This window comes from Amblyomma americanum, chromosome 7, assembly GCF_052857255.1.
Source record: "Amblyomma americanum isolate KBUSLIRL-KWMA chromosome 7, ASM5285725v1, whole genome shotgun sequence".
Lineage (NCBI taxonomy): Eukaryota > Metazoa > Arthropoda > Arachnida > Ixodida > Ixodidae > Amblyomma > Amblyomma americanum.
The window spans coordinates 56,669,944-56,688,800 of record NC_135503.1 but is presented as its reverse complement, the minus strand read 5'-3'; the positions used below and the strand labels follow the sequence as shown (position 1 = coordinate 56,688,800).

General features: G+C 45.8%; 1 protein-coding gene across 3 annotated transcripts in view; it reads right to left on the bottom strand.

Moving 5' to 3' along the window:
- The window catches only part of LOC144099171 (uncharacterized), a 49,235-nt gene that overhangs the window by 16,753 nt on the left and 13,625 nt on the right, over positions 1 to 18,857 (bottom strand). For 2 of the 3 annotated variants that reach the window (XM_077632300.1, XM_077632299.1), the window contains exons 2-3: positions 1,028 to 1,187; positions 58 to 246 (exon numbers count right to left, since the gene is read on the bottom strand). In XM_077632300.1, the coding sequence (XP_077488426.1) occupies positions 58 to 246; positions 1,028 to 1,175 (337 nt within the window). In that variant the 5' untranslated portion in view covers positions 1,176 to 1,187. The remainder of the gene's footprint in view (positions 1 to 57; positions 247 to 1,027; positions 1,188 to 18,857) is intronic. The other variant, XM_077632298.1, reaches the window with a different exon arrangement.

Below are 18,857 nucleotides of genomic sequence, written 5' to 3'. Positions count from 1 at the left end.
GGTTAAGGCACGTTCTTTCTCAACCCAGTGCTCACAAAGCGAGCGCAGCGCACTCACCGGCTTTCTCCTGCGTCTGTTGGTGGTGCGTGGCGTTGTTGTCCGGCTTTGCCCCGGAAGCTTCCTTGGCGGCATGTGCTGAGGAGGAGGAAGAGGCCTTCCTTTCCGGGAACACGATCAGGTCGTCCACCATGCCAGCGGGCTTGTTCTGCTGGTTGCCGAACATGATGTCTTCCTGGGAGCGCTTGTCTGCGTTGCAGGACAGCGGAAAACGAACAATGCATTCAGCAAACAAAAAGAGAGAGTGAGACTATTAAAGCCTCCAAAAATCTTGCGCTCAATTCCTACCTTGGATCAAAAAAGCCCAGCTCATTCGGCAGAAGGACTTACCTTCCCCTCCAATATACTCATTTAAACTAAATAACTGCACGGTTCATTCAATGACTGCCAGAAAAAGCCGGTCTGAGGCCAGTCAGGCATCCTCTTGGCAATTCAATGTAAAGTCGGGTGCAAAAGTATCTTGATCACGTGCTCCGCTAAGTAAGCCCTTAACTCTATTATTATCCGGCGGTTGGAGGCCACACCTGCAGAGGTGAAGGTCAAAAGACTGTTCTTTCATTTCCATCAGTGCGTCTCCACCCGGAGGCTAATAATAGAGCTATGGGCTTTGTTTGAGGAGCACGTGGCCGAAAGACTTTTGTCCGTGACTGTACAAAAAAAATAAAATGGAGGAGCGCAAAACTGTCAGCGCCGCTCATGTCAAGCTACTCGTATAGACATTAATTTCTCTAAGCGCTCGTGCACCAGGCAGATATTTCTGCATAAAATAAAAGCTACATGCCTGGAGCATGACCCTAACTAACTGGAAGAATGGCCGACAACATAAGTATTAGTAGTTCTGAGTTGAGCACAGAGTCAGTGACAAACACAGCCAACCGCTTACCCTCGTACCCAGTCAGTCAATCAGTGAGCCACTGAAGCGAGCCCTCAAAGCCTCATAAAAGAAGCAGCTTTCAAGAATTAAACTTGCCGGCGTCCGAGGGCTCCTGCTGCTGCGGTTTCTGGGCGTCGTGGTGTGCGTGGCTGGCAGCGCCCCCCATTGTGGTGGGCAGCCCCAGGGCCTCCTTCACCAGGAGGCAGCAGGCGCCGACCAGGAGGAGCTGAGTGACCCCCATCATGCCACCCTGCTGCTAACCACGGAGGACCACACGGAGAGAAAGAAGGGGGTACAGCTGTTAGCTCGCTACTGCGAATGCTTGCCGCTAATTCGTGAACAAGGTGATGAAATAGTGAGTGTGACACTGTACACGGTAAGAGGCGACATAAGGCAGGGCGTGAAGGTTTAATTCGCACGAAGAGAAGTTTAAGGAGCGAAGGTGGTGACCGTTAGGAAAGCGGGAAAAATAATCCAGAAGCAGAGAACGCTTCTAAAAAAAGGGAAGAATGGAGGATGGGGGGGGGGGGGGGTACTGAATGGTGGAATTGAAATTCCGTGGCACATAGCTCAGGCAGTGCATGTCTACCAGCGAGCTTTTTGAGGAGCCTAAATTCACACTTTTATCGGGGAGCACAACCAAACAGGACTCCTTCGTATAGCATGCCTGTACGCAGTTTTCCACCCAATTGCGTTAATTTCTTCCACGTAAGCGAAATTCACTGATTTCTTAAGGACTCAATGCAAACCAGAGTTGACTCGATTCTACCAGTCACGAAACTCTGAACCAAAGCCTGGCCACTACCAGTACTAGTTTTTGGAGTTTAGCAGATAGTGGCGCTCTCCTACTTTCTTTTTTTTCTGTTTTCTAGTTGGTCTCTGAATACCACTGGAGGCATGACAGTGTGCTAACCTCCCGATTCAGGCCCAACTAGAGTGCGTGTATTTAATGCATGGGCCTTGCTGAAAGCTCCGAAGCTAGTTTAAATTCAATTCAATTCTGTTAAATGCCAGAAATATTTGACCACCTCAGCTAAAGGCTGCTTTGCCAACTTGACGAGGTCCAGTGCACTACAAGGCAGGGCAGACCAAATACAGTATTGGAAACAAATATAACCATATGCCGAAACACAAATACATAAATACAGATGGACATGCATAGAGTTTTTGGTTAATATTGAGAAAAAAAATAACATTAAAATAATCATTCTGTCTCGATATTTCCCAATTTCTCAGTTTTGTTAACTGCTTTGTATCGTCCCTTCTTCGCAATTGCCTCTCTGTCGTAAATGACTTGTCTGATTGCTCCCGATTGTCTTCATCATTCAAGGATATAAACCTGTTCCTAGCCGGAAGTGGAAGCTGTTCCTAGCAGGAAAGCAGGAAGTGGAGACATGTATTCAGTCACTTAACTTCTTTGATCTGCTCTAATAGCCCAGTGGCAGTATTCTCTTGGACTTAAGAGGACTTCTTGTTGGGCAAGTTGGTACTTGAACATTGTACTTTTTAGGCGCCAAAACCACACACACACAAGAGAAGGAAACGAGACAGAGTGCCACTCACAACTGGTTTAATTTGGGGAAGCCACATACATGCCTATATATACAGTCAACCGGCGCCTGCGCAAGGAGCTTATTCATACATCAAGTAGTACACGATAAACATCTTTCAAAAAACTGTTTTTCCGCATTGTATAAAGATAATGACGTTTCACTGACGCACAAACTGCTTTTCTTGCTGATATAGAATGCTTCAATAAGTTCTCTTGCTTTTACATTGTCACTCCTGGCCAGAATCCGCACCGTTGAAAAACATGGCTCACAAGAGCGCGAAGGGCAGGATCTAATATGTTTTGGTAAATTTGGGCCCTATTTATTTTGTTCCACGTTTCTTTCATGTTCCCTGATTCGCTCATTGACACAGCGCCTGGTTTGTCCTATATAGACACGACCGCACGAGAGGGGAATTTCGTATACTACCCCTTCGGTACACCTCATGAATTGTCGCCCGTGCTTGGTTCCGCAGCCTGTTTCTTTTTGTTTTTGCTTTCTTTTTTCTAATCGAGGGCAAACACTTTCGAGCTTCAGGGGGGCTGTGAAAACGAGCGGGACACCATGCCTGCTCGCCACCTTTTTCTGGTTGTGGGTCAACTTGTGCACATACGGCACCGCCACAGGTCTCACCTCTTCTCGAGGGACCTCTGCCCCAGCTCTCACTGCCCTCGATTTCATCTTCTGCAGCAAGCTTTCGGCGACCCCTGTCACGAGCGAACCAGGGAATCCGGCTGAAGCCAGCCTGGCCAATTGGTTGTCGAAACTTAGTCGCATCTTGTGAACACATGACTTCTTTAGTGCAGACTCAAGACAGAGTGAAGCAATGCTTCTTTTTACTAGCTTTGTGCGTGTGTGGTTTTGGCGCCTAGAAAGTACAAAATTCTCTTGGACGTACCTTTGTAACCCAGATACTACTACGAGAGGTCTCAATGCGGTCTAATTCGAAATTGGTGTTGGTTTTTTTTTCGGGAAAGGAAATGGCGCAGTATCTGTCTCATATATATCGTTGGACGCCTGAACTGCGCCGTAAGGGAAGGGATAAATTCGAAAGCAGTAATCATTTTTGCGAAAATATTATCTTGGCTATACGTCGTGACAAGCGGGCCCGCGTACAAGTTAAGCCTATATGAAAAATTCAAACGAATATAAGTGATGATGATCATGGATTTTTATGGCGCAAGGGCATCGATGGCCAAAGAGTGCCATGGCACAAGGTATTTTTCAAATTCTCAAGTTGGGGTCGAAGACCCATTTCCCAAGCATTCCACTCTAAATAATCTCGCCCTAAATAATCTCGCCCCAAGCATTTCACCCTAAATCTCGCTTATCTCTTTTGATCGCTTACAGATCACTGCAGCGCACCATCGCATTTGTTTCTTTTACCTCCTGGTTCTGTGTCACGAATTTAACTTGCATTGAACGCTCTTCTGAGCTGATCCAATTCAGCAAGTTTTCCTTCTCAGAATGTTTTAAACGGCAATCGCAGTCGGGATTCCTTTAGGAATCTCATTTCCCTACGGCTCTGATTACTGGAAGCAAAAGAGCCGATTCGAGCTCGTTGCAATCAATTTGACACACGCTGACAATGCTGTGCCCCTCCTGCCTGCTCCCTTCTCTCGCCGACGCACATTTGTGCGCGTTTTTCCCCTTTCTCAAGCTTCAGAGCAGGCATGATTGCGTCGACGCGACGCCTGTCTCCACTGTTGGGAAGCGAAATGCAGCGGGAAGCTGCGGTAGGGATGGCAGGAGCGTTTTGCCACGGTTTTTAATTACGGCGCGGTGCCATCTGTGGGATGCGCTACGAAACTACAATCGGATGCAGCACTATTCGTCTGGTATTGTTAGCAGGATAGGCTTTCCAGCCTGTTTTTCTCCGAGTAGAAGAAATTCGCATTTCATTGGACCAGAAAGTTGGTTTTCATGTCGTAGCCGAGTATTGCTACGCATTCGGTGGTGCAGAGTTCATAACAACCATCTGTTTCGGCGCGGTCAGCCGGTGACAGAAGAACGATGCACAAACGGTCGTTTCCTACTCACTAGCCCCGGTGCGCCTTTCACCCCACCCGCGCGCAAGTCTCTTGACACGACCGCTGGCCGCGTAGTGTCGCCCCGGTCGGTGGCCGGTGGTCCACGACACTAGCGGTGCCCTGTGTGGTCATGTAACGCATATGCGTTGAGTGGGAGCCCTCCCTCATACGATCGAGGGTGGAGAAATACGGCGGCCGCCTTCACGTACACTTGGAGGACGGCGTGGTCTCGAGCTTTCCTTAGTCATAATCCCTCGAGTTAGTGATTTACATTTCTTCGATCTTTTTTTTTTGGTGATTCCCGTACTGAGAACAGATGAAATACAGATAAAACAAAGCACCCGTCAAGATCTGGGTGCATTACAGTTTCTACCGTGATAATTACTAACCCTATTTATCATGCCTTTGCCTTTAGATAGACGCGACGCCTTGCTCATACCGTTTCCATGACGTTGGCGACGCTTTTTACCCCAGGAGAAGAATACTCTCAACGCTATAGTCATGTTCCTCCCACGCTCATGAAATTCGAAGTGCTTCAGCACTTTCGGAACCTACTCCACAACGGCGGACAAAACACAGCTCTCATAAACTTACGAGTAATTTCTCATTCGTTCCTTCCGGCAAACAACAGCACCTTTATCACCGACTCTCTTTACCAGTTGGGCTTTCTTTCATCGTACCATTTACGAAACAGTAATAAAAATTCAGGCACGCCCGGCGGTCACGCATTATGCGTAAGTTGTCGCTCGTACGCAGATGTTGCTATGACAGCACACATTAGCGTTGCACGCCTAGAAATTCTCTGGGGCAGAAACAACTAGTGGCGAATTGGACGCGCCGTAACGATTATAAAATATGCTCGCACAAAAATGATTTACCTGTCTCGCGAAATACTTGTTCGCACTAACTTGAACTAGCTAATATGTGAACACTCAGTCTGAATAATTCAGCAGCCGAAAGAACTGCTGTTGTGCCCTTAATTGAGTAGAGTGACACGTTATAAACCAATTGTATGGTCTGTGCATTGCAATGCTGGGCCACTGCTCGCTTACGCGTAAAGAATAAAGGTCACGCATTGCGCTACGGCATATTGAGATTGACTCTGCGCTTCTCAATTGTGACCGTTTTCTATGCTTCATCGTGAAAGCGTATACAGGGGTAGCGGCGCTTCCATTTCTCAATTTTGTTTTCGTTTCAGAATCGAGAGAGCCAGTCAAAACTAATTAGCGTCCTCGCGGAAGTTGGGTCGTTCAACGATTTTCCAGGAGAACCGCACAATGGTGGCGGACGTTGCTCCACGAAATGTCACCGAAACAGGTCGTGCATGGCTGAGAGAAATTAACGGGTCAGACCGCCCTCGTTTCTCGAGCGCACCATTCATTCTGACAGAGTTAATTACCTTCGTTACGGTTCTTGAGTTGATTTTTATGCACTCCTGGCGCCGTGGTGGTACGCGCTAATACACCGCGACAGACAGATCCTTCAGTTAGCAGCGAATTGTTCATACTACTGTATATAGGTACCTTACGCTTAATGCTTCCTGAGCGCGAACGCGTGGTTTCGTGAGCAATATTCATGAAAGTCTTTGTCACAGTGTGTCGCTGTTATCTGGAATGCACGCTGACATGTGAGAGCCAAGAGATTGGAGTGACAATAGCAGGTGCTTACTGTAATAAACAAATTCGTAAAAATAATTCCTTGATACCACTTACATCTCGTGGCGAAATCAAAACAAAATCTGTGGGTCGTAGTGAACTGAAGGGCTCTTATTCTTTTTTTTCTGCGCAATTTTGTAGTGTCCTGAACAGGCTTACGCATGAACGTCAAAGGATGGCGAGGTATTTCAATGACGCGCTTTCGTCACATGCCTGTTACTTAGCTCGGTGGCATTTTCAATCCAAACGTTGCTCTATAAGCACCCCACACTACATGTGTCCTGTTGGTTAACCTGATGATATTGTTCTTTGCACCCCAGTTATGTTGATGATGTTTCGTTAGCGTTGTTTCACATATTATCTTCATTTCTCTTTTCATTATTGTGAGCACAGACAGGACGGCAAAGGCGATTCTGTCGTGTGTGCCACTCAAGCTCATCTTTGATTCTTGCTGATTAACATATTCCGTGGCTGTTCTTTGATCTATTCTTCGTTAAATGGAACCCAGTGTTAAAGATTTACGATGAGGCTTTGCTTTTCTGCATTGTGGTTCACAATGAACCTCCTGACCTCTCTTCTCCACACCATCGTGGAGAGTGCCAGCGACTTTCCTCGGGCCAACTTATCTGCCTTCCTTGTTAAAACGTTGATATGCCTCTTCTTCATATGAGGTACGGAGCTTAACAAAAGAAATACTGATCTCAGCAGTTTTCTTTGAATCTTTTTTTCTTTCCTTTCTCGTCATTATTCTGTCTTTTTCTGGAAGCACAAGTCATACGCACGTGCTGGCAAAATCAGCAGTTCTCTGTATCGAGCGCCTGGAGGGTTTGTTCACATGAACTTAGTCCTTTTGGCTCTAATGGTCTTGGTCAGACAGCGATCTTAGTAAGTGGGTTAGTATTCTGACTTTATTAGCATATTTCCCGGGAGGGGGCTCCCTATTATTTCAGGGAAAAAATAAAACCACCGATAACAGTTGGGAAAAGAATTAACCGGCCAAAAAAAATGCCAACAACACGAACCGCCACGTCGAACACGAATTAAAAAAAAAAACAGGCTTCTTGGAAGGACGTCCGCGTTGCTGGGTGCAGCGCGCTGTTGCTGCACGCGCTGCAGTCTAGCGATAACAAGTTCCGCTTTTCTGAGCAGTTTTCTCTCCCATTTATATTTTCTTGCTCGGCACATTACGGTATTTACACTCCCCTCTCCTTTTACGAGTGTACAACAACAGCGGAAGTGAGGTTTTCCCTTACTGCGCTATATATATATATATATATATATATATATATATATATATATATATATATATATATATATATATATATATATATATATATATATATATATATATATAGCTTTTTTAATGCAAAGACCGTCATCTTCACCGCCCGCAGGGCATGGAACAGATACTCTGGAGAACGGCAGCAGGCTTCGGCTGGGGCACGAGCGTATGCATATATGTGGCGTGTTTGCGCAGCATCGCTTTAAAACAAAACAAAAATCTTGCAGAAGACAAATAGTTTTCAGGGAATGAAGTGATGGAGGGTGGCAGAGATTTTTGCGTGTGTCGTATTTCGCCCGGTAATGGCTCCCTTTGATCTTGGATAATCCGGGATTTCGTGAGAGCGCGCAGACGCATCAGGGATCTCATCCTCTAGGCATCGTGTGCAGGTTAGCCTCCCGCTGGTTGGGTGAGGACTCCGCATTGGCTTTCACCGTTACTGCGTCTGGTTCCTAGACAACAGGAAGTGAGTGCACTTCGTGTAGTCCTCGAGGCGTGGCCTTTTTTGTGGACGGCATTGTGAGATCTTTTGGTTTCATTTTTTTTTAAAGAGCTCAGATATCCATGCGCCCAGGAAAAAACACTCCATTATGAACTACGGAAACTGGCCCGGTAGGAAGGACACGACTAAATGGAGGATGAAGGCTTTTCGACCTGGCAGCCATATACGTTCAGCAAGTTCCGGGTAGACACCATTTCAGTAAACATGTCTTGTTTGAAACGTGCAGCTTTGTTTTACTCAAGGATCACGTCAAAAAGCAAAATCAAAGAATCAAAGCAGCGAGGCTTCCCTTCACCTTCAGATCTCCCAAGTCTCTTAATCGACCGCTACACACACAAAAAAAAAGAAAATGTGGCACGACAGGATTACGCTATAGGCTCTAAATCTGCATTTATTGGGACAAACAACGTTGAAATACAGCGACAGCTGTTGGGACAGTGAATTCGCAGGTCGAAGCGAATAAGTTCCCTCACGCCTTTCGTCAGGCCAATGCTATGTTCTGGTTAACTTTTATTCGCGCTTCTTACCTACTCTCTATCTGTCAAAACTTTATATTATAAACAAAAACTAAGTGTTTCCAGAACTGAAAGGCCACACTTAAGCCCCACTGTTTCGTCATACGTGCGCCATTCCCGAGTCTTTAAAGAGAGAGCAGCTTTACATACTACATATTTCTGAGGCGTTGCTGAATGTATTCGGTTTCACTAACCGAATGGCCGTTCGTAGCCAAGCCAAGCGCCTCTCATGGGGGGGGGGGGGGGGGGGGGGGGGGTTGAGCGAAGAAGATGGATGCGTAGTTCCTCCGGCACACAAAACACGTTCTTTAAACACCATGCACTGAGAAAAGAGAATGGTGTTTTCGAATCGCAGCTGGAATCACAGGGGTGTGCGTAAAAACGCCCTTACGTATTCAGAAACAGCCTGATAAGGACAGTAGGAGCGATGAACGCATAATGACAGGACGGTCGGCAGCCTGTTATTCACTGCTTCCTTTGGGTCATGTCCTTTTTTCAGCTTTGTTTTTTTTTAAATCTAAAAGCACAAACCAACTCTCCCAAGCCATAATTTTGAAAAAAAAAAAAACGCGAAGAGCGATCTACCACTTGGAGACTTATATTTTCGAATATACCGAGGCGTCTAGTGTCTGGAATCACGCATTCGTCTAGCGTGCATTGTCCTTCCATTTCTGCGAAAGGAAGTGCTTTCCCCGGTCATAGCCTTTGATCGAGTCGGTTACGAAAGAGACCTTCCATAACGTGCTGCGCCGGAAATTAAAGCAGCGCCATTGTCGGAGGCTGTTTGAGCGACCGCCGCGGCTGCTGTTGGTGATACACAGAATCAATCGAATCCGGAGAGAAAAAAAAAGGACTCTGGGGCGCGCGCATTGAACTACGCAGCGCCTTCTAACGACCTTTGTTGGTCGGGGATGATCGATCAGTGACGCCTCCCGCGGGAGTGATTGGACACACAAGAGGAGGAGACGTTGGCTCTAACGGGAGGCAGAGAGACCCCGTCCCTCCAGTCCCAGGAGGCCTATTCAGTATAGCTCGGAAATGCGCGTTTCCAGTGCTTCCTTACCGACGCAGAAACCAAGGTTTGGTCGCGCGGTATAGCCCCGAAATAGTGCTAGACTTTTCAACGTGTTTCGCTGAAATGGCAATTGTTTGCGTACGTTCGAGATTAAATATGATGTTTATAAGACTGTCTTGGGAGCGATTTATGTGATCGCATATACGCAGCTCACCACATGATCGTCGACCCTTGTGTACCACGGAAATGCGTTCACTTTACGGCCACTTCGATATGACGCGAAATTCGCCGAGAATTTCTCTTTATTAATTTGCTGAAAATACTTGGCTTGGGAAGTGGCACATCATTCTCGCTTATTTTTTTTAAGTATTGGTAAAGAAGAACAGACCATGTTCAGCGTCAACTAAACTACGTAGGAATCGCGAAAGCAGGAATTTTTTTTACCTGCACTTAGGTGCGAATTAGTCTCCGTACCTGATGTACATTAGAACGTGTTAAATGTGGGTTCTAAAGGGTTTCGTGATTAAAATATGTACTTAATACTGTCAGAAATGATTTTTGTACTGCAGTCACAAAAATGACTCTGCACTTTACGAGTGGCACTATTTGCCGCCCCTGCACTAAAGGCAAACTGCTGCGTTTGTTTTTGTTTCTGTTTCATGTTTACTCGTGTTTGTGGGTCAAAGGACCTTTATGGGGTTTCTGACGCGTAATGCAATCGCTTGTTTCAGGAAGCAACTCTCCGGTTTTCTTTTTTATTAAACAACACACCTAGTTTTGAGCTTGCGATATGAAGTCAGCAAGAAAAGAAGAGTCGAAATGACCTAAAGAAAGAAAAATATTCTCAAGAAAACATTCTCAGAAGGCACAGGATCACACAGGCCTAAGCAAAAGCTTGCACGCTCCCCTCAAAGGCAGAAGGGGGTCAAAGCTTTATCAGCGCTGTGTGTTCTATATTGCACACGCTGGACTTTGTGAAGTCTGTCTGGGTGACGCCGGTCACTGACATATGGCAGTAGGTGACGATATCCTAAACGATGTACTACTGAAGCTCTTTCAATCAGCACTCTACCTCTTCAGTGTTTCAATGCTGAGAAATTACTCTGGTTTGATGCCTTATTAATTCCCTTTTAACTACCACGCTTTGCCTCCGGGGTCTGTAAAGTTCGAGTCGGTTCTTGCTTTCCAGCTTGACGTCATTACTCAAAAAATAGGTCGAAAGCTCATGCCACCATCCAACACCTCGTCACACCTCAACTCATTACTCAGGAAGCGGCGTACGAATTAAGTCGCATACCTATTGTGGCTCCTGCAACGATGGAATTCTGCTTGCCGTTAAGCCTGCCCGTAGCTGCAAACTGCTGTGGTTTCAGAAGGGCAGTCGACTTTGTTTGGGACGGAGACATTCTTGCAGATTTGGTCCCCTGAAAGAAGCCTTTTCCAAGCTCTGATGACAACCTTGGCCAGGTGATCAGTTCTGTGTCACTAATTCAATTACTCAAAAAACTGGCACTCATGAAAATGTATGTACCCTTGAGAGCCTACACTGTGATCGGCTGCTCTTGCAAGTCTTTTCAAACATCTAAAGCTTGTGTTTGGTCGCTAGAGCCTGGGATGCCCCTAATCAGCATTTGCCCCCGACGCCCAACGATTAATGCCGACATACAGATTCTTGTTCGAGTGCCTCCGAGGTCCCACAAAGGGAAGATGCCACCGGAGACGAGCGGCGCACTGTCACACTGCACTTTTTCAGACTTAGAAAACAGCAGCCCTAACATACACATAGTAGTTATTATTACTTTGCCTTTCCCTGTGTGTAAATTTGTAATGTTTGTCCCTTCCTATAATTAGTTCCGTTACATTGTACATTACAGCTCAGTATGCTACTGCCCTTCATAGTGCCTTAATTTGCTCCTAATTTGAACTGACTTCGCGCACTGTTCACACTAGTTCCCTTTTTTGTTATGCATCAGTTCTTTCTGGCTATCTGTACCAGTTTTTTATTATTTATTTTCTTCAGTACAAGGAACGCATTTCTAACGTCGGCGTAGACATTCCTGCCGGCACTGAAAAAAAGCTTTTGCAAAAAAGGAGGATAACGATGCGACGAATAATGTAAGTGAGAGAAATCTGACTCGCTGAAAAGAAATACAGATTCAGAATATGACAGTTTTATTGGCGCCAAAAAGTCGCATGATGTAAATAAACGGAGAGAAAATGGCTGCGCTGATAAAACTGTCGCGTAAAAGAGTAAAATCAGGATACAGAGAAAAGCCCAACGAAAACACGATTACCGCGCAGGGCAAAAAAAAAAATCAAGGACAAAACGCGGACGCAGCATCACCGGCACAGCAGAGAACACAATAGCGCATCGATCTGAGTACGTATGGCAGCCCGCATAGGCAGCTCATCATCGATGAACAAAAGGCAGTACTGCGTGTTCACGCCCTCATAATTGGCGCCGCGTCGATAGCTGTCGTGTCTGTATGTGCTCAGCCGTTGGCTGTAGGCGCCCGCCTAAACTAAGCGCACAAAGAGAATCCGGTTTGAGAGTATAGAGAAAGCAACGCAAAATATGGCTAAAAAAATATACAATAGGCGGGCTAGGTCTTCCTAACGAGTAACTGGTTGTGCAAACGTCCGTATATAAAGTCTGATAAGCCAGCAGCAGGCGAGAAGCACACACGCGGCACTGTTTGCGTATCGTAGAAAGAAGCATGCGCCAGGCAAATTGCATAAAGGAACTGTGAGAGGTTTCTTGAGACAGCGTATCAATAAAAGCTCCTTAGACTGAAGGACATAAGTTGTCAACCATGATAGAGGATGCGAAAACTTCGCTGAGCTGTCACAGGCTTCCACTTTTTTATACCCACATTTCAATGAAAAGACATAAGATACAGCATCAGTAATCAGAAAAGTACTTGCAAAAAGGCTTTATTCTGTTCTACCACTAATTTAATTTTATGAAGGCGGCGAGTATGTAAATTCAGCAAAGGGGATTAGGAATGTTACGAACATTCCAGTAATACGATTCAAATATAAACTAAGCTTGAAAGGAGCTGTATGCCCGTACTGGTATAAACTTGCAAGTCTGGAGTCTTGGCATCGTAACCGCAGTAGGCTTCATTAACTGTGAAGTGTTTATTTCTGGAGATGACTCGGCTTCAGCAGAACTGTGGCGCAGCCGCTGTGGTTAAACGGCCGAGCCTTTTTTTTTTTTGCGCCGAGCAAGCGAGTTATTAGTTACGACCCAAATGAGCAGGCAGTTCCCAACCAGGTACCTTCAAAAGCATGCTCAAACAAACGCACTATGCAGCTTATCACTCCATCTTTTGACGTGTAAATATTTTTGCATTTATATATGCATTGCACCACTATTGCTGTTTGTTAAACCGACCTTAAATTTTCCAGTTTTGATGAAATTTTGGTTTATTTTGCAGCTAACGTTCTGATCTGCTCTTATTATTTCCTTGTATCATACTGACTTAGTTGGAGTTTATGTACAGTCTTCTGACTCTAGGGCCCTTGTCTGCATACCTCGCGTTTTGTAACCAAATTTGGAATTAATAAACAACAATCTCATTAGATTTGATATCAGCAAGTCATAGAGGAGAGTGATAAACCGTTTCCAATTTTCTCCGATTAAGCTGAACAAAGTGGCTGAGAGAACTGAGGTGTACATCATCTTTTCTACTCCTAAAGAAAAGCTTGCGTGTTGTAAAAGAGGATGAACCAAAGTGAAATCAATACAAGTCGTCCGTGGAAAGAAACCTACCCGACGCTACCCAAGAAGGAACTATCAACGATCTTTTATTACAGTGTACCCCGTTACATCGGGCCTCTCTGTGGATGACCGTCTAAGAAAGCAAGTCTGCGTTGGTGAGCCCTGCATTGGGAGGAATCCTGCTCCATACACAAGAAATAGCGGGGATCCGCCGCTGTTTCGACAGCGCAAGGTTGTACACCAAAGCAGGGACACGTGCTCGCCTCTGATGGTTGAACTTAAGATATCTGCCAGCAGCAATGGCAGGAGATGAGCACATCTCTGGGTGGCATCTTTCCGAAGATCATGTGACTAAACAGCTAACCTTTCATAGCTAACCTGTAGTTCTTGACTGAACTTGTAGTTTTTATTGTTTTCCTTTCTTCATGTACTTATAGAAGACCACTTATCTTGAATAGAACATCACTTGTTGGCTGCGCTGTTGATCACCGTATTTTATGCCCTCAATTGCCACCCTTTACCATGAAATGTTTTTGCAAAGCACAGTTGTGTTTTTATGTTCTTTTACGTGTGTTAATCATCACTGTATACGCATATGTTTGTGTGCACTGAACAGGCATATATTCCCAAGTAGCTATAGACGTAGGTTTTTAAATCCGATATGTATGCAGACCGCGCCGGCCAGCACAACCTGTGTTGGTACAGGTGGCTTCTAGCTCCTGCCCATTGTGTGCGGCCTGTAGCACCCTTTCCCGACACTTTGCGAAGCCAAAAATGGCGCGTGGGGAGACGATTTGCTCGATCTCGCTTCGCATGTTGTACTTCCGCGTCTGTCATTCTTATTTTGACTGCAACAGACGCCAAGCAAAAGGACGGAGCACCAAAGAGACTTCTGCTGAGTGCTCTCCCTCGAGTCATGCGTGTAGACATGTGTGGAGCCACCGAGCAGACGTTAGCGAAGAGAACTGAAAACGGATAGCGTGTTTTCGAGCGACGAAGCAGCGGCTCGCATTTGCATCGTGGGGTCGGAGAGACATACGGATATATAAGTAGGTAAAAGAGAGGATAGGAAAAAAAACAGCACTGTATTGATTTTCAACGTTTCCCGAGGCCGAAGAGACATAGATAAAAATTCGCCCGTCGCAAACATAAGACACGGTACTATGGCGACGAAGAATTAGTAAGGAAGTGGGCTACTTGAGCTTGAACGGGAGCCGCTGGGCTCTCCGAACCTTGACTGAGGGCGCCTCTCATCGATAAGAACACGGGCAACAAGAAAGAATACGACTGTGTCGTCTTAAGAGAGAATCAACAAAGTTAACTCTCTCCTCTTTCGACTCAATCGACTTTTGTTACGCACACTCTCATATCTGGTTCTTTTGGTCTTGTGATTTACTCGTATACTGCTGGCAGCTTTGTTTCCCCATCACTGTGAAAATGGAAAACCGCAAACGGACGCATTGTTTAAAAGAAACACGTTTCCAGTGCGTCGGCTGAGTGAAATATGCGTCGGATATCCTCTGTAGTGTTTGCAACTGTTTCGATGTACGCACTCTACAGGGAATTGTGATGGGCTTTTCTCCAGGGCTTATGGTGCTGGTTTATGCGAACAATTAATTTCAAGGTTGCTTTTTCTGCTTTCATTGCATCATCAATAGACGCATCTTGAGCAGCGTCGACGATATGCTCTTCTACGAAAACTTTTTCATGCCAGTCTAGACCAGGGTACCAGAGACGATATATTTGCGAGAACCTTATTCCCTAGCTCTTACTCTTGCTTATTCCCTAGCCTTAGGCCTACACGGATGCCGATCTCTTTTTCGGGAGAAAGAAGCTGCGTAGAGATTTCTATGAAATTTATGTGAATAAAAAACGACCAAACAAATTTTCAGCGCGAGAGACGCGTTCATGCAGTCGCAAGGACCTACTTGCTTTGAACATTCACTTACAAAAATTTTTTTCTTTGCTCAATTACATCATTAGGTAAATAAACCTTTCTCGTTATGCACCTGTGCTTGTTTCCAAGTCAGCTCTTTCTCGTTTGTTGAGGAACATTTTATCGCAGCCTTCGCATGACGTACGCAGCCATCCCGTTCTGAAATTAGCCCTCCGCTGTCGTTTACCATCATACCTGATGCCAATGATCGATGTAACACCCTCGCTGTATGCCAGCTTTAACCGCTCTGGCATACAATGATAAAAACAAGAGATACACCAAGTTGCTGTAAACATCAATTCCACGTGGAGGTGTGTTTGTTGCCTGGCAAGCGACCATTAAAGAATGAAGATACGAAGCGAGGAAATGAAAAGAGAAGGAAAAAATAAAGAGATCAGAGGAAAACAAATGGGGAAAAAGGATTATGCAGGCAGTGTGATAGCAGCAGTGAAAATAAAAAGAAAGGGCGAAGAAGCTCGCGGCTTGTGTTTAGCGGCCCAACGGAATGACGTGTGTCTGCCACCCACAGAAAGGAGAGGCTATGGCCAGCACGGCACCCACGTTAGAAGCTGCCAGCAAATGCCAGCGCTTGTTTGGTGAGTGCCTGTCGCGTGGGCTGCGGTGCTCAGGAGTTGAGCCGAACCGACGCTGGGAAAATGAGACGCCGAGACCGAGCGCTTGTAGGTCGATAGGCGCGCGTACAGGAAAAAAAAAAAGAAAGAAGAGAGCCGTAACGGTAATGCGCCGAAAGCAAACCTCCAAGTCCCTCGTCGCCGCCGTCGAAAAGGGTTTTGGTCGATTCGGCTTTGCCGGCTTCACGAACAGGCAACACACACCCCACTCACGTGCGATTCCCCGTAGGCAAACCTGTTGCTACGGTAGTCGCCGCAGCCGCCTTCGAACGGCAACATCGGACGAAGTGAGCGGAGGAGACGGACGAGGCTTTCGAAATACGCGCAGACTGAGCCCCCGTTCGGTTTTTCGTAGAGCAGCTGGTATTCCTGCGGGACGTATGAGTGCGCGTGACGAAAATGAGCTAATGCCGCTTCTGAAGAAGTGAGACACTAACCTAGAGCGAAAGACGACTGCACAATGCCCTAGAGGGCACTGGCCTTCCTGTACCGTGGTAGAAGTTATTATACTCTGTTTAGAATACGAGACAAAAGATCAGCAAATACCAACGTGTTCAATGTAGGGTTATTCTCATCTGCCCTTAATAGGAGACCGAGAATATGTTGAAGTTGGCCCGTATCGATAGATTGTTGGGTTCTGATGCCGAAAAGACTGGTTTCATTAAAAACAGAGCAGATTTAAAGCAACAAAGGGTCGGAAAATAAACAGGTGTCGCCACCATCGGCCTTGTTAGCCAGGAAAGCTGCGGTGACATCAACAATTCTTTCTTCAGCGTGGATCCATGATGCTAAGTTACACCGTCTTTCTCCCTGAAGCTGCAATACCTTATATTTTAAGTCTTCACGTGAAAAGTTTGCAACGAGCGGTGATAAAATTTTTAAATCTAACCGTATAAGCAATAAACCCGTCTCTTTGTGCCGAACAAACGTCAGCATAACAAAATAGAGCCAGAGAATCAGATTTTACTAAGGAGAATAATTGTAGGGAGTTGTTTTCAGTCGACGTTTAACACCAAAATTCCACTCTTAAGTTCACTTAAGCACTCCCACATTTTTTCCCACCAGCACAACATTCTCTGCCGTCACTGCCGCATGAGGGCTTCTTTGCCGCACTGAAGATGCGCAAATGGCACCACGAAGCTCTGGCGGAAGCACCTAACTTCACAACGGATGGGAGGCAGCAACCGATGGCATCAGGAAAGGAGGCACATAGTCAGAAAATTACATGGTTTCCGGAACGAGAGCTTTTGAAACTATTCCGCGCCAACCTTACGTTAGCCCAGCTTTAAGGAGCGCTGGGACGTGCTGCTTAATGTTAGAGCTCCGTCAGCCATCTAGAACATAGTATTCTAGAGTACCCAAAAGATTTTGCTGAGCAAATAGGCACACTAAGTTTAGTTGTAGCATTACCTTTATTAATCGGCATAGGCTGTCCCACTGTTTAAAATTGTGGAAATGCATGCACTTTCTTATTTCTGCGTATTTCCCTTCAAAGAAATGGAAAACTAAGCGTAGAGCTTGAAGCAATAGGCTCATAAATGTCTGGTTCTATCTTAAATTTAAAATCGACGAAACAGTGGTGGTACAGAATAAAGTTACTATAGTAGATCCGCAGGCTTCCTGTGTAAATTGCCTGTTATTATAGCGTACATAGTTACGTGTAGACAGCGTTTGTTTATGCTCGTGCATTGTGAGCATCAATGCTTTGTTGAATTATTTTGCATTACAAGTAACACGGAAGTGCTGACGGCTAGTCTATTCTTAATTCATGTTACGAATTTGCCAAGGAAGGCCACATCTCTTCAAAGGCGAGCGCCGGCCTCGGGATAGGGTAGCGATTTTAATTATCTTTCTGTTATCCTTCCGCCAGTGGCTGAAACACCCAAATGCTGCTTCAATCCCCACTATCAGCGTGTCGATGGGGTCCAAGATAAGAAGAAATTGCACACAACAAGAAACAACCGCTGCCTTAACTAGGCCGGAGAGCGCAGAGGCAGTGCGGAAACTCCGACGCGCTGTTCGGCAGACGTCTATGCTCTCGCGCTTATCATTGAACTATACGACGCACAAACTCTCTCGAAATCGAGGATTACTAGGCTTTAGCGCCGCAGCATAATCGCCAGAAGTTGGAGAGCGCCTAATGCTTCTAAGCCTGCGTGCCAGCTCGTAGCCCAAGGGCCCGCTCTTGAAAATCGAACTTGGGCGCCGTAAATGTGCTGGCCTTTTCCGGAGAAGCAATCCCTTTAATTCGTGGCCTCCTGATAATTGCCGAGTAGGAAGAGCTTTCCTACGAGGAAGCAGCTTTGAGCCGAGGGATGCGCATTATTCGCTTATCCGGATGTCGTTTCTCGTTTCCGTTTTCCTTTCTGCAACGTCGGTCTCGGATGTTAAGATCGCTGCCCAGCAAGACATCGCGGAATGGCAGCGAAAGTTTATTGCAGAGCGGAAAATAAAAATGTTTGGGGCGAAAAAGGGCGAATGTCCATGCTGGTTTGAGCGTTTGATGTCATTTGTTTTGCAGTGCATTTTAATTGTGTGTCGATTATTACATTGCCTGAAAATGCAAGTCCTCGTGCATTTCGAGCCTGAATGCACGGGCAGTCCTTTCGTTTGTTTCTTTATTCTTTCTATTGCTATTCATTTACTATTTTTATATGTATCCCCACTCCCTCTGTAATTGCCCCGACCCTGAGTGTAAAAAAAATAAATAAATAAGCAACCCAAAGATCACGGTGTGAGGGTTCGCTGAAAGAAGCCGACCTCGGAGAGTACTGTTTTTGGCTTTCGTAACTGACTGTGAATGTAGTAAATTTTCTTTGTACATTTACAAATTTGCATAAAGCGTTTGTGTGTTTACAGGCCGTACTGCAGCTCGTTTCGTTGCTGCAGTTGTAGTTCTCATACGTTCTACTGGTACTATCGAAGTGCGCACATGGGTTCGTGTGGAAATGAAATTATAGGAGACCCCCGAGACTTAACCTGTTCAGACACAGTATCCCGCAAAAACACACCGGGCATACTTTCCGGCTTCAACTCATGCGACAAACTTCCCAACTTCCTTCTTACCCATCCCTCTTTCTTAAAC